Source organism: Gymnodraco acuticeps, unplaced genomic scaffold (assembly GCF_902827175.1).
Source record: "Gymnodraco acuticeps unplaced genomic scaffold, fGymAcu1.1, whole genome shotgun sequence".
NCBI classification, from domain to species: Eukaryota; Metazoa; Chordata; class Actinopteri; order Perciformes; family Bathydraconidae; genus Gymnodraco; species Gymnodraco acuticeps.
Genome location: NW_022990015.1, coordinates 636,136 through 652,738, shown reverse-complemented (window position 1 = coordinate 652,738; position 16,603 = coordinate 636,136). Strand labels below are relative to the sequence as shown.

Below are 16,603 nucleotides of genomic sequence, written 5' to 3'. Positions count from 1 at the left end.
CTGATAGATCAATAACTCTTCCTTTGCTATGGATATACAATAGTCATTGGTTGCTGCATCCTTTTCTAGAGAGCTGTTTAAATGTATTGTATAACCTCCACAGATGAATAAAGGAAAGTCACATATTGGATTTGGAGATATATATTTATATATGTGGTGAATATTTACATATAAAGGCCTTTCCTTCTTAATTAAACCAGAGTTTCTCCTCTGCTGTGTGGGCAAAATAAGTGAAAAACGACTAACTGTCCTGAGCGGTGTAGTCCACCTCAGTCCCCCAGCAGAGCGCTGCACCCTGGGAAGCAGGGTGTGAAAAGAGGAACCTTGTTAAAAGGTCAGGCATGATGGCACAGCTCTTAATTCACAGCTTTTATTCTCACATTTTCTCACAGGGAATGGATTGTGCAACTGCGGCAACTGTGAGTGCTGGGACGGCTGGATGGGGAACGCTTGTGAGATCTGGGTGGGAGCGGAGTACTGAGGGGGGGGACACTGCTGTGAGGAGACAGGAGGCCTGGCTGCCCGGAGCGACCAGGAGCACCGCCCAGGAAAACCATTGGAGCAGGAAGAGGAACAAACTAAACATGGATGTAATTCTGCACATCATTAACATCCAATATCTGATTGTACTGGTTACAAAGGATCCTTATAAAACGGAGCATTGTAGGTGTAAAAGAAACATATTGCCATGTAATCTGTAATATGATTCCAAAACCGCCTAATGTATAATTGCTTTTTTAAATGTAGGAATGCAGCTACAGTACACGACAAATGTAATTATTAAAGTGACATTTTTGCAATATGTTAAAAACAATGGGTGCTAATGTAAGTCTGTACAGAGGGGGGTGTTGTTCCAAAATTGGACTGAAAGTTCACAGGAAAGCTCGAGGCAGGAGTTACTATTTGAGGTTTTTATTTATTTTTTAATAATAAAACATTAATGTGCCGCATGACACAACATTTTGCATGGAAAACAATGCGAAGACCTTAATCATACATGGTTACAAATTTGTTATAACATGACATAACTCCAATGGGCATACTTGCAATGGTATATTTTTTTTTGTTGAAAATAAATCATTTTAATAGTGCCTATTCTTCTCCAACGGGAAATCAAACCAAAGAACCTGCCATGACAGCCACACTGTACTGAAGGTACGTGATGGACACTCCTCACTCAACACACACTAGTGACAAGGTTAAAATCTAAGTGGAGGAAACCAAGAGAGGGCATACATAGTTCAGGTGTGGCATGCTGGATGTCCATGTCACTTCAAAGAAAAGCATCAGGGCATGAGAGCTGCATTGACACAAGTGCTCAGTCACCGCTTGAAAAGAAGACCGATAAGAAGTCACAAAGAAAATTTAATGTAAATTCTACTTTGGCCTTTTTCATGCTTAAACTAGCCAACCCTTCTGTTTTCTTTGCCCCCTCAAAAGATGACTGGTGCAATAATATACTGCACACTATATTGCATTAAGTATGTTACTGACATTACAGTACACCTTTATATAAATATTTTTATTCAATATGTTGTATATGTTGTATACAACAAACACAAACTGTATAGTGTAGACAAACTCGTTGCATATATGTATGTAAAATTAGCGGTACATACCAACAGTTCTCGATAGACATAGCCTACTACATGCAGTTCATCAATGCCATCCTCTCCCCATGCAACAGATGGGACAACACACAAAATAAGAGGTTTGATAACAGAGGCAACAAAGAAACCAAATTTGTTAGAATATTCTTGTAACACATCTGAAGAGAGGGGGAACAAAGCAAATATGAGCGCTATCAGGACACGACATCACGCACAACCCGTATACAAGAAAAAAATAAGGACTAAACAAAAAACGGTGGGCTACAGAGATCCAATCAGAGATGTACATTTACACACCGGTCATTTACAAAAATAAAGTCAGCCTTAGAGGAGCCAGTTATCTGGAGGGCAAGGCTGGAGCAGCAGCCAGCCCAGCATGTAGAGTGTGTAGTCGAGGATGATTGGCTGTAATGAGGACACAATATCATCCTCAAACACAACTACAGTGGTTTTTCAGCTCCTGTGTGTATACTATGTCATATTTGTTATTAACAGCTTTGTACAGACAATTATTGAATCCTAACTAATGTGCTTTGATGTGCTGTAATAACAAATGATCATGTGTAATCCCAATAAACTCCGAAAATGATATTCACCAAATCAATTTTTGTAATATGATGAGTTTTAGCAGCACACAGCAGCAACAATCTACTTCATATTCTAAATCGTGTCTAACAAAACCATTAGGAGAAATCAATAAAGCAAGACAAATGTTATAAATTGATCAGATAGAGCTTTGATAAACTGCTAACAGTCATGAAGAAAAATGCAAAACAGAAAATGGGTTACCTTCAGAGTAGCTGTGAGTGTGTGCTGTAGCCTTCAACATGCCCATTCAACTCTCACTGAACCTTAGTACTCTTCAGCTTACATAGAGGGAAGAATGAAACCCTTACCGTAATCCTTATATAAAATACATGCATGTGATTAATTCAAGGTATACGTATTTCTCTAAAATGACATCAGTCAAAGACCCCTGGGGGTCTGAGCGGAGTTGGTTTGTTCCGAACAAATGCTATCACAGTGAAAGCTTCAATTAATTGAATCAGATTTTCTCTTGTAAAGAATCAGTTTGTCTTGGGATGAAAAAAGACTTTGGTCATTTCATGATGAATACATCTGAGTGTGGTTTGTCGATGGGTAATGCTACGTGTCCTCTACGTGGATGTATTGGGTGTGTGAGGCACCTTTGGCCCAGTGGGGACTGGGAACCTGTTTTTGCATGCCGGGAATCAAAGTCCAAACAGGCACGTGATAGGCCAAGATGATACTGGACTCTGCATGCTGAGCTAGGAGACAAATCCTCTCGTAATAATAATAATTATAATAACAATATCTAGTCATTTAAAAAGTTATGATTTATAATAGTAATTTTCCCTAAGTTTTATACAGTGAAAATGTTACAATATAAGCCATCTCTTGGATAACTGCTGCTCGAAGAGAGAACACAATATTAACCTTGCCCATGCTTTAGTTTGAACCAAATAGGGATGCAGCCAGGATAAATGTCGCCTACTGGTTTTCAGCCATGTTGTTTTCTGGCTTTAGGTAGACGCTGCCATAAGATGGCTGCCAGTGCTGCAGTTATAGACCATCTGGGTCAAAGCCACAAGCCTTGCCTCTTAGTCCAAAGAAGTCAGTGAGTGAGGGACAGAGGCCTACAAGGCCTAGAGATATTCCTAGAGCCCACGCTCTGAAATAAGATTAAAGAAAAATAGACTTCAGGTTTCTACTTACCAGAGAAGGCGGACTGAACCGCTGGTGGGACTTAGATAGTGATATGTATACACCATTCCTTACAGAGCTCTCCCACCCACACACACATCTGTTTATAAATGCGTGTGTGTTGGAAGTTCTCGCATTGATTGGCGGTAATTAGCACTTCATCAGCTATGATTACAGGAGCTATCTGCCAGCCTCCAGCGTGTTTTTATCAGCCTTAAAAAGCAACATATTTTTTCCCAACACACTTTGTCTGTATGTATGTGTGCATGTTGGAGGCAAGACACAAATGTGGATTGTGTCTTTGTATATATGGATGTTTTTATGCCACATCTGTGTGAATGTGTTTCTTAGAAAATCACACAACTCCCTTGCAAAATGTTTTTATCTTTTCTAGGTTACTTGACAAAGAGAAAAGTGTGTGACTAGAGATAGAAAGAGAGGGAGAAGGGAACATACTGGTAAAAAATAGAGGACAACAGTCCTATTATTTACTCTATCTATACAGTCTCTATCCCAGAACATAGCTGGTGAACTGTGGTATAGAAAATAGATCTGAAGGTACACAGACTGCTGCAACAGGGCATTATAGGAGGGGATGGGGGGGGTTTCTTGAATGAACTGTCAGCAAGCAAAGTACCACTAGCGTGGGTGTGAAACACGCGTTATTCACATGAATTCTCACAGTTTCAGAGGAATCTAAAAGGCATTCCATATTCAGAGGTCCTCTTCCCTCCTGTGCTGGAGAAACTCAGCCGCCTCAGAATCCATGCGCCCGTGATGTGACGGCCGGAGAAAGGGAGGGCGAGGCGGAGAAGAAGGGAAGAGGGAGCAAGAGAAGAAAGGTTTGAATGGATCGGACCCACAGAAAAAAGAGGGTTTGGAGTCTAGTCGGGAAAAGCCCTGCCTCCGTCAAGTCTCCCCCCCTCACACTGAGTCAGGTGTGGCTATGTGGGGGGCTTGTCGGGCTTGCTTACAGGTTTACCTCCGTTCATCACTGCCGGCTCAGTTGTGCTTTTACTGGGAGGAACTGCTGTCTTGGGCACTGTCTCTCCAACATCATGCAACGATGGCTCTCTGTACATGGCAACTGGAGGAGCAGAGGAAAAGGAAAGAAGGCAAAGAGACAAGAGAAAATATGTTAACACCAACTTCTCTGGAGTTTACCTGTCTAAAACTGTTTACTGGGCATCTATCCCCTAACAATACTTTTTGAAAGGTTACTAAACAGACAGAAATTCCTCAAAACCTTAAAAAAAAGTCTCCAATTATAGATGCTGACATATTTTTTGCCTTTGGTCATTATTTCACCATCCTGACCTGCTTCTGTCTCTATCAGTGCTGATTCTGAATCTAAGCACATGCTTTTCCAATTAAAAAGAAATGCTTCTCATTATCCTCCACTTTACTGCCACTACACTACAGCTGTCTTGACAGGACACTTCAATTTGATTCCATGGTAAAGTAATGGGAAGCAATCAGCTGACAAGAGTGATGCATCTGCTGGACCATCAACATTTCATAGTGAGCTGCCCGGCTGACAGCAGCAAAACTGAGGATCAGCACAATGCCAAAATATCTCAATCATACAGTAGATATTTCCCGATGTTGTACCAGATTTATAGTCTAAGACATCCATCATGTTATGTGACAAAGGTAATCATGCTCGTTATTTTCACCCAAATACATCGATATGTATTAATGTCTCCAGCTAAAGGTTATGTTTCTTACTGAAATGACACACTGTTGTTTACACTGACAATGTGTTTGCTATGTGAAAGCTGATAAACCCCTTCTGGTACTAATAAGGCAAAATGAGGAAGAAGTGTGTCCTATTGAGTATCTACGAGTATGTAAAAACTAAACTGAAATCTGTAAATTAATGTTTTATTACTGCTATCACCATATTTTTTTTGTTATCTGACTTCTTCCTTTTTCAAACGGCCTGAACCGTCAGCTATGCTTTTGTTTTCCTTAAATATGACAAATCAATCTCAGAGTTTTGTTCGGGAAGGTTTTCACCCACCTAGCACAGCTACACATGACCCTTTGACGGATAAATCTGGTGATATTCTGTCTTTTTTTCCTAATGTCAACAAAACTCATTAAGAAGTGGAAACTAATAATGTGTTTGCTCATCTCTTAATGTGCCCCTAGTTTATTGGTTCCTAATGAAGATCATTAAAGGATATTTAATTTGTTGTTTATTTAAAGGCTCAGTAATTTCATATCACAGCTGGGCACTTTAGGTTTTAGTAAATGATACACAAACATGAGGAAATAGCGTAGTAAAAGGGGACTAACTTTCCCTGGATTAGTACAAATGTGGTGCTCTAGTGAGCATTTGCAGCAGCAGAGTGGTGTACTGCCAACTACAGTGCATGAAATGTGTTGATGAAAATAAAAATATAACATATCAAAGTATTCATGCATACTGAAAATAGAATACCTTAACATTGTAATATAATTTTGTTCTAAAACAAAAGATTAGCTCTTAAGATTAGGTATGACTACCTCATCAGAAACATTTTCCAACTAATCCTAACGATGCAGTTTTAATGTTGCTATCCAGTTGTAATCACAGTACATACCTTCTAATGGCTTGGGCAGGAAGTGAGCAGCTGGTTTGGTTTTTTTCACCCGATTCCCCTTCATGGCTTGGCCGTCTTTATTGAGCCCTAGGAACCAAGCTCTCCCCGACTCCTGTTGTCTGTACAACATGGACGAGTAGATCACATAGTAGTTCTCAAACACCGACTCTTTGAACTTGCACTCCGCTGTAAAGAGTTCCTGCAGAGACAGACACAAGCACCAGACGGATTATAATAGGCTCTTTCACACCCAGGCAATACATGGAGGATTTCATTTGAAAATAACATGTGGTAGCCATTCCTGTGGACTCACATTAAAAATGCAAGGTTCACATTATGCAAGAATAAAACAGATTCATAATTCATAGTTGAACTTTTATGGAGGTCACCAGGACAAATGCCACCCTTAAGCATGCTCCTTTGCAGGTGAAATGGACTTTATACCTTTACCTGTCATTAAAAGGATTAACGCTGCAGAGTTTATATCGCTATAATCATGTCTCAAGCCAAGCCTAATGACCTGTTCTGGTGAAATGCAACTCCCATTCTCCTCTTGGCCATAACCTTGACATCAGATGTGGGATCACTCGTTTAGTCAATTAACTCATGTTCCAGTCGGAAAATATATATCGTTAGGCATGACCCCAGCACCTCAGCACGGGTAATATCAGCTCTGTTTCCCCCCCCCCCACATGTCTGCCGGAAGACTCCTTATTTAAAAAAAATGTAATTGGTAAAACACAAATGAGATCCTTCTACAAATCTGCCTATGACTAACTTCTGAACTTTGTAAAAATAATGATGGAACTAATCAAGTGAATCCCCCATTACACCTCAATCTGGCGGCGACAATTGATCACTGAGGCTTCACATCTCTCTCTGCTGTTGCCCATTCATCTCCAAAGCAGAAGGGTAATAAAAAGCATTTCCACATTGTCTGCCCTGCCAGGCTAAAAATAAAGGCATTCATCGAGGTGTATTAATTAAAGCCTACTCATCACAATGGAGAGTTCACCACATCTGTTGTGAGCAGTTCACACTGAGCTGGCTCACAGAACTACTGACAGTACGAGTGAAAATCCTCTGATGCATCCCGCAAGTGGTGGGCTGTCAAGGTTTGAAGCCTTAATGAAGATTATGGACCGACACAAAATAAGGAATACTTTAATATATTCAGCGGAAATAATCAACATACAGTATGGATTGTTTGAGATGCTTTTGTTGTATCTGGTGTCATCTTCCAACCTTAGTTATTCTGTTAAAGTAGAATATACATATACAACCATAGCGTACAGGGTCCCTAACGAAGAAGATCTAAAATAAGGAACCTTATGGAAAGTCTTTCTATTTGTTCCTATTTGTTTCAGCTGTGTTTCATTCCTATTGGTTAATGTGGATGGAAATTTAGCTAAAAATATGGTTCTAGTCTGTGTCAATGTCTCAAAACTGATTTCTCTAAACTGACAATGACTATACAGCCACACTAGCGGCTTTGTGAGGCTGCACAAGCACAGTATAGTCACTGAGATGTATCCTCCTGGCACCATGAATTGGGCACCTGTATTTAATTTCATGGTAATAAATAAAAATGTTGAGAAATTACCATCCAAACCGAAGAAGTGGACAGGCTGAACAACATGGCCGTCCGTTGAGAAGAGTCTACATCTCCTGTACTGTAGCTTAACAAGATGTTATTTATGTGCCAAATACTCAGTGTTGAACACAGGATACACCATGGCATGATTATGGTGTAATTAGCCCTTTGGTGAATTATTCTAGTCAGACCTCATCCTCCAGACAGTATTTAGCTGAAAGCAGAGCTGAGCAGGAAGGAGCGGAGAAACACTTGGGAATGGGATGAACCGTAATGAAGCCGTAAAGCCCCCAACTGTATTTAAAGTGCCCTCTCTATCCTTGATTGAAGACTCAAGGGCATTTTTTAGTAGAAGGTACAAACGCCTGATGCATAACAACAGCTAGGTTTTCACTCACATTGCAATTTCAGTGAGAAACAGTGAAAATAGGCCCTGAGAGGCCAGAGTGGAGGTCTGTTGTATGTGAGCTGTGTGTTGGGTAAATCCCACATCCTGAATTTGGTGTGTCTCGCCAGCAATTACATTAATACATCCTATTCTACTGGCAAATGTAAGGATTAGGATCAGATATTAATACTGCTTCCGTCGCAGGCCACAACAGCTGAGCGGAGATGCAGCAGACTGAGGCAATGAAAGCAGAGCCTTAAATGATAAAACCCTGAGCATGAGTCTGCATGGCATGCTTAATATCAGATAAATAAACATTTCCTCTGGAGTATGCACAGGTTCTGTCCTCATCGTTATTCATTGTATTGCTCACATTAAGATGTATTGTGTGTCATCGGCAAGCAGGAGCTTATCAGAAGGCTACTTATAATGGTAAAGGTGTCTTAAAGGGAGGTCTGTGTCCTGTGTGGATAGAGGACATCATATTATATTTGTACTGTACACAGAACATACATCTTGATATTGTAAAATGGGTGATTTCAAAGCAAACAACACCGAACAAATGTCCTAATTACACTGATTTATTTGTTAAACGTAACAACCGTTTTTTCTCTGAAAGGATGTTCAAACATGCTGAAGCAAACTCTGTTGCAGAGCCGATTAGAAGGCAAACAGTTCTACCTTCATGGTTCCCTGAGTTGCCTCAATAAGGTAATTAATTATACTTTTTCCTCGCCAGGTGAGCGCCATCGCAGGTTGGTTGGCTGCTGTAATTAGACACAACATTTCTATGCCGGTCCAGGAACGGCCCAGCGCTGATTACTTACACGGCACACACAAAACAGCCTCGAGTCAAACTAATCATACAAGCTGGTGGCAAGGCCGTAATTGTGGCTAATCAAACGCCTTCGCATAAATGCACAAAAAATGTCTCTTTGTTTACGGAGGCAGAGCAAGTGGAGGTGGTTTGTTTGTGGAAGCATGCTCAATGTCAGTCACCATAATCAGCTTGATTTGAAGATCAGAGCAGTGAAGGCAGCTGAATTCAGACACATTGTTTGTTGATTGCATTTTAAGTGTGTCAAAAATGTCAATGACAAGCTGAATGCTTTTTATCATGTTCCTCCTTTATGTGTCTAAACAAGATTATTCTTTCCTTCTGTCATTGTTTTTCTTTTGAGATTAAAAGGCGTCACTTGTATGTCAAAAATGGTTGGATGTGTAAATAAGCAATTAGTAAAAGGTTTGACATACAGTAACAACCTAGTAGGTTGATGTCAATATCAACTTGGCATCCTTGTTGTGTTCCTAATTACAAATAAAAAGGTAGTTTTTGCCATAGAGTTCTACCCAAGTTATAATAATATTTTGGGAAAAATATAGATGAAATCATGGCAAAAGGAGAGTGAGGCTCGGACACAGTGCACGCTTTCACACCAGAGGCAAATCTAATAACTTTCGAGGCACCAAACGGTTGATTTTCTTCCCCCTCGGTCTCCCGCCCGGCGCTCCCCATCAGTGGCTCTCTGCTCGGGAAGCGAAGGCCATAATTGACCTTGGCCACAGACAGCGTGAGGGGCAAAACTGCTCAGCCCCACATAATCAGCCCCAGTCAAAAAGGCAAAAAGACAAAGACAGAGACAAAAAGGAAAAGATGAACAATCACGTAAAAGCACGGCAAAGGAAAAATAGATTAACTAATGTGGTTGAGAAGAAGGGGCAGGAATACAGTTTCCACTGAAAAATAACACATGAAAAAGAGGCAAATGGATGAGACAGATGGAGGGAGTGGGAGTTTGAAATAAAAAGAGTGAATAGGCTTTTAAAGACAAGCGAGCAAAGGAAGTCAATCTGAAACAAACGTAATTTTGGAAAGAACCACAAAACGAATTGTGATTTCATAGCGTAATCTAAAAGGAGGTGAGAGCAAACAAATCTGGGGAGGGGGACGCACATTACCATGCAGAGTGACGGCTCACTATCCTACTGTGGAAACCAATAAATTGTTTATTAATGCTGCAGGCATAAAACCTATTAATCCATGGAAAAAGGTCAACCTCCAGAAAGCTGAGCTGCATTCACAATGCTAAGCCGCTCTCATATGTATCAGAGTCACGTCGGCAGTGTGTGCAAACAATGGGGGCTTCAGAGGAGCTGTCTGATTATCAGCCCAGAGGAGGAAGAGGAGACAGCGAGTAGAAGAAGAGTCATGGGGACACAGCTGGATGGATGTGTACACAGACGGCGTACAGTTTCCCTTTTTTATTTGTATATTTCCTGCCCTGAGTGATCTGTATATGACATGACTTGTGTGTGTGATGATAGGACAACTAAATTATATTAAAAATGTCTTGCATACAAATTGCTACATGACAATAAGTCTTTGGTCTTTGAATACTTGCAACCAGTTCCTTAAATGTGTATAAACCCAAAAAAATCAAACGCTGTGATTATATGATTAAAACCAAGATTTGGATGAATATTTTGAGTATGATCGAACAAAAAGGACAGACAGACAGACAGTATCTGGCTGAGCTTTTAAGTCACAGAGACAAATACAAACTTCCAGATAAACTGTTGCTATTGCAGGACAGACAGTTTGATTTGCCTCTGGTGTGGTATTACATTAAAACTGATAATAATAATTATTAGAGTATATTAAAGTATTAAAAGCCAACATATTTTCTTTTTTAATATTGCATGACCTTGCAATGTATTCAACTTTTGAACCACATTCCTTTAAATGTATTTTGCATACTACTTTAACGAATAATGAAATTATACGTCTCTGTCTACAGATAATGAAAAAGCGTAATCTCTTCTGCCATAAAACAGTAAGCCAACACACTTCACTCTTCAGCCAAATGTACTCTATGAAATACAGTATAGCTTCATTTGTATTCCTATCAGACTAATTTTGCACAGTCACCTTAAGAAGCTGCAATAATTCCCTTTTAACCCAAGGGTGCACAAATAGACAAAAAGGACTAACACCTTTAAGGTATTTGGACACCAGAAGCACTTAAGTGCTCAATAAAGTTTCCCAGGAGGTAGAGACTCTAATGCAGTACATCTCCCCTGGCACACACAAACACACACACACAAACACACACACACAAACACACACACACACACACACACACACACACACACACACACACATACATACACACACACATACACACACACAGTCGACACTTAGAAATGCTACACAAAAGTGCTTCTATTCTCAGTGGGAGATGAACCTGTGGCATGCAAAGCCTAATAAAGTGATGGACTTTGTCATGAATCTGATTTTCAAAATGTACAAAAGGTGTCTGGCTTTAATACAAATAATAAATAACACACTAACTAATTTAATCAGTGTAAATGACAACTAAATGTTTTTATAACACAATGTTATATTTAATCAGTACAAAATGAAAACTGCATTTCAAGCAACTTAGTTTGAGTAGTAAGACAAGGAGAAAATCAAGCTAAAGCCTTATGCCAGGTATACATATCATCGGTATAATAGTAATATATATATATGAAAACAAGTAAAATAGTATCTGATATCCAAATTCTCCAATCAACTGATCTCATTGATTACTTTTTTCCATCTAGTGTACAACTCTCCATAACCATCTGATGAAAACATTGTAAAAAAGGTTAAATTACTCAGTTTTGCTTTTGATATCTTGAAATGATGTGTTTCTTAATCATGTTTTTAGTGGGTTACGATGGGATTTGAAGCTGCAATGAAAGACAGCAAACAACTGCAGCCTAAACTAATTAAATCAGGTGTGATACTCAAACTGCAGGATCACTGGGGTCAGTCTGAATAAACATAGAGAGAGTTATTACGAAAAAATGTGCATTAGTACAATCATAGTAACGTTTGCAAGAGAAACAATGTGTGGCTCATACCAAACGAAATAAATACATAACATGACACTCTAAGAGGCGGTTGGTGAGAGATCTAGATCAATGGGATTTCAAGAACTTCTGTGATCGTTTTAGTGTATGTATGTATGGTGTGTGTGTGTGTGTGTGTGTGTGTGTGTGTGTGTGTATGTGTGTGTATGTGTGTGTGTGTGTGTGTGTGTGTCCACTCTGCTGTGGTTGATTCATAAATTGGTGTCAGATTGGTGTCACGGCAGACATATTTTTTCTAGATAGGCTAGTCATTTCTTGTCAGGCGAGCCAGCAGTCTGCCCTGTGCAACAATCTGACAAGCATATACTGTCTGTCACACACACCCACACACGCACACTAATCTATGGACGTGCAAGCACACAGCCAAATCAGTCCAAGTACACACACAAAGAAATACATAGATACTCATAGTACAGCAGAGTTATAGTGTGCACTGCTTACAGATAGATACATGTGAGATGTCTCTATGGAGCTGTTTCTCCCCTCCGTTTGTTCTGTGTCTGCAGTTTGTGTTGCTAACAACCTCAGGAACAGTGTCCCATTTTTTTGGAAAGTGGAAGGCACATTTCTCGTCCTTGAATATTCACTTGGTGCTGACTCTTTGTTTTTTTCAGGCTACTTTGCACTTAATCATCTTCCTCATCTCAACTTTTAACACCTGTGAGATATTTAACTCACACACTTCAATGAGTGTTGGCACTGTGATTTTTTAAAGGTTCAAGTTCTACAATCACAACTGTATACAGCAGAAATGAATACAAATATGAAACAGTGAGCAAACTCAAAACACACAAACCTAGTTTCCATCATCTAGTTTCCATCTTCATTAGCTTTGAAGCATTTTTTGTGATTTGGGGCTATAATACATTTTGATTTGATTTGATTCTATTTACCCGTCCCCTTGTAGCTGTCAGCAGAGGCATGTCAGAGGTCGTCATGGATGTTAATATTATTAAAAAATAGGATATAATTATTGGCAGTGGTTATAGTGCTTAATCAGAGCGTAGACTATTACTGATTGCATTATAAACAGCTGTGCGTCCGCCAGATGTTGGAGCTACAGCGGTGAATCTGATAACCTGGACATCTGGATATAAAAAGCTATAACTGTGATTTCTTCAAAGTGCCTGGTTTGATGTATAATAGGATTGAGGGCTTTGGTTACAGAGGCATATATTACTTTTCCTTCAGTCTTTTTTTTGTTGAGATTTGACTGCAGAGGGGCCATTTCGTCCTTCCCTCTTGAAACCCTGTTGACAGGCAGCGAGCACTCAGCCGGAGTGTGCATGACCAGAAGACAGCAGAGGATTCCCGACAGTCAGTCTCTCTCCGAGGATAACATTTTGCTACAGCCGTGATTCAACCAGTCAGCCAGATAGGAACCACAAATGCAGCCGGCCTGTCCATATATTACAGTATAATTCCTAAAGAATCATTTCGATCCAGAACTTTTCTGAATTTCCTTAGAGAGATGAGGTTCAAACAGGACTTAATTAAATGTGTTGAAATGTACAGTTCTATTAAACGTCAACTGTGACCTCAATCCATCAATATCACAAATAACACATTTGTCTCAGAGGTCTTTACATCATACGACATATTCTGTCCTTAGATCCTCAAAGCTGACAAGGAAATAACTTCCCAGAAAGAAACCCCATTATTAAATTAGACATCTCTCCAAGCGTGGACGGATGTGTAAAAGGTGTCATGTATAACATATTTACAACATAGATAATCCAAATGATAAAGTGAACGTATATTGAAAATAGGATGGATCAAGGTTGACTACAAAAATCGTATTGGTGCCTCCAAATATAATAAAGTCTGCATCAGGCAGGAACACGGCAACCCTAACCCTAATTTAAAGAAAGCTCCAGCTGATTCAACACTGTGTTGCATTTTTTTAACAAGGACTTCTCCATACATCTTTAAGGCGTCCTGCATGCATTGGCACTTATAGAACTGTTTGAAAGAAATATTGTTTTTATTCTATATTTTGTGCAAACAAAATGCTCTTGCTTATTGGTTTCCCCACCCTTCCCCTTGTAGTGGTGTGTAGAAGACTTTACTGGACATGTTAGCTAAAACAGGAAAATGTGTGCGATTAGGTTTTAATCCGCTTGTGTCCTTTCTTTTTTCAGAGAGCCATATAAGTGTAGGCTTCCTTTCCCTGAGTGCATGTTATTGTTTTTTAGTACATAGAGATTTCTAGTAGAGTGTGCGTAGGTGTTTCACACAATAGAGACTTCTGACCTGCGGACCTCTGCTGTGAAGCTGTGGTGTAAGTACCATAACCACAAGAGCATGCAGCACAAGCGAGCATGTACGGGTCAGAGCTATTACTACTTCAGTACAGTAGGCCTACAGTGTCACTTCATCTTGCACTACTCGCAACATGTCCACCTTACACGTGTAGCCCATATAATGTATATACAATATGAAGTTCTTCCACTTTTTATTTAAGTTTTTATTTATAGGTTTAGTTTAGGTATTCCCTGTTTAACACATGTGCACGAGAGACACCTGTTTCTCAGCTTGGACAGTGTGAAGAGCCACAGTGGAGAGAAGATCAACTTAGATTTAAGAGACGAAATGATGGATCATTATTAATAAACTTTTTGTAAAAGCTTTAACTGTTTTGATTTTGAAAACTCCAAGGGTGAAGCTTGATAAAACGTGACTTTCTATTCATGGGCGGTAATAGAGAAGGTTGGAAGGTTCTTGTGGAGGAAAAGAGAGGACTGTGGCTGTAGTCGCATCAAAAGAAACTGTCATCCTAAACACACTCAAACACACTCGAACGAAATGCTTGCACCATAACTATTTTACACATGTTTAGAGACAAAGTTACTGAAAATGTGATGGTGACCCTACGCTGCCTGACATTGAGTCTGACACAAACTGGAGGCAGCACACAAGAAGCACTTTTCATTGAAAAATACCTGTATTCTGTATCTCTTGGATATTCAAGTCTGGACCAGGGTAAAGCAATGCCTTTGCCTTCAATAGAGCCATGCTGCTATATTGAATGGCTAGAAACACATTGTGGTGGTAATGTTTTCATTTCAAATCTGATTCAAACATTTTTTATTGATGTAAGCGCTGAAAAGTTATTGAGAAATGTTATCTTTTATGATTATAATGACCTCAGACAAACTACAGTTGGTTTAAAGTTTGCTTTGTTAGCATACCATATGATAAACCCTCCATCTGTCTGTGGGCTTTTAAAGAATGACATTACTTTGGAACTTTGGTCAAACTCCACATAAAGAAAATAACTTAACTTCCACAATGTTGAACAGATGAATCCTGATTGGCTATCTACAGTATACAGTATACGCCTCAACAGTGTTAACAGGGCTATGAGTGTATGATCTCATCCAGTCACTGTTTGGATATTGAGTTCCTGGGGACTACTTGTTGCTTCAGGAGCTCTCATCCCTCCGCTGCTCAATTGCACATTACACTGCTCTTGAAGCAACAAGCACAAGTGTGTGTGCCATTTGTTTTTGTATGGTGCTTGACATTTACACACTGGGAAAGCAATTAGGCCAAATCTCGGGTCATTAAAAGGAGAACAGGCCAGACATGCTCTGATAGCTACTGCAATATGTACTCATGGGGAAATGACAATCATGCCATCTTTATTTCAACAAACAAATCCTCTGAGAGTCTCGCTGAGGAACAAAGATGAAAATCTGAATTCCCCGTTAGATCTGCCTACACTTATTCAGTTTTGGCAGCCTGAGTTGAATCAGTAAAAAGGTCCTACAGGCATTGCTGTTTCAAAGTAAAACAAAAGAAAACAAGCAATACTGAAAGTAAAGAGACATTTGCAGAGGGCCACGGTGTCCAGTATGTAAATGTTGCAGATGCCAATTCAAGGTAAAAGAGGCAGATGGAAGTCATCATGGGTGAATGATTCAAGTCTGCACACATTACATTACATTATAATTACATTGCATTTAGCTGACGCTTTTATCCAAAACGACTTACAATAAGTACATTCGACCAGGAAGACACAACCTTGAAGAAAACAGAATCATATAAGTACATCAGGTTTCATAGAGCCAAACATTTCACGTGCTATTCAACTGGCTTTAGATAAGCCAGTCCTTTATTAGTAAGTGCTCTGCAGTTCTTTGTTAGTCATTCTATCGCTCGAAGTGGAGTCGAAAGAGATGAGTTTTCAGTCTGCGCCGGAAGATGTGGAAGCTATCTGCTGTCCTGATTTCAATGGGGAGCTCATTCCACCATTTTGGAGCCATTTTGGAGCCATTTTAATAACTAAAGAATGTTATTAGGAATACAGAACTTCTAAAGGAATTCCTAGGTTAGGAAACGTTTTTCTTTGAACATCATAAAACCAATACAAACAAAATAACATCACATAAAAACAACTGGTATTGGTTGCTAGGAGACAGTGGCACTGGGGTGTATCCCAAACGATGATGGTGATCAAGACTTATGACTTTTATTGGAGTTTCTACCTACGAAAATCACGACCGTTCCCAAAAAAGTACTGCAGTGATATCTCGCAAACATCAATATTTCTCCAGTTCTTACAAACAATAAGTATAAACAAAGATATCATTCCAAAATGGTGTTTAGAACAATTAGGAACAGGATCAGGAAGCAGACTGTGCATATATTAAAGTATATTGGTAGGCAACGACTGCAAATCCCTTATGAATAGATTAAAGTATACCTCAAGATTTGTTTCTTAAAAGGTATTCATAAAAAATGTATCAGATCAATAAAACACGTCCACTTTCTTTTC

At 39.5% G+C, this 16,603-nt stretch overlaps 2 protein-coding genes across 9 annotated transcripts in view; one reads left to right on the top strand and one right to left on the bottom strand.

Moving 5' to 3' along the window:
* Positions 1-2,210, top strand: part of itgbl1 (integrin, beta-like 1) — a 46,049-nt gene extending 43,839 nt beyond the window's left edge. For 2 of the 3 annotated variants that reach the window (XM_034213553.1, XM_034213552.1), the window contains exon 11: positions 393-2,210. In XM_034213553.1, coding sequence (XP_034069444.1) covers positions 393-481 — 89 coding nt within the window. In that variant the 3' untranslated portion in view covers positions 482-2,210. The remainder of the gene's footprint in view (positions 1-392) is intronic. The other variant, XR_004568697.1, reaches the window with a different exon arrangement.
* The window catches only part of fgf14 (fibroblast growth factor 14), a 103,591-nt gene continuing 87,884 nt past the window's right edge, over positions 897-16,603 (bottom strand). For 5 of the 6 annotated variants that reach the window (XM_034213554.1, XM_034213557.1, XM_034213556.1 and 2 more), the window contains exons 4-5: positions 5,924-6,122; positions 897-4,422 (exon numbers count right to left, since the gene is read on the bottom strand). In XM_034213554.1, coding sequence (XP_034069445.1) covers positions 4,280-4,422; positions 5,924-6,122 — 342 coding nt within the window. In that variant the 3' untranslated portion in view covers positions 897-4,279. The remainder of the gene's footprint in view (positions 4,423-5,923; positions 6,123-16,603) is intronic. The other variant, XR_004568698.1, reaches the window with a different exon arrangement.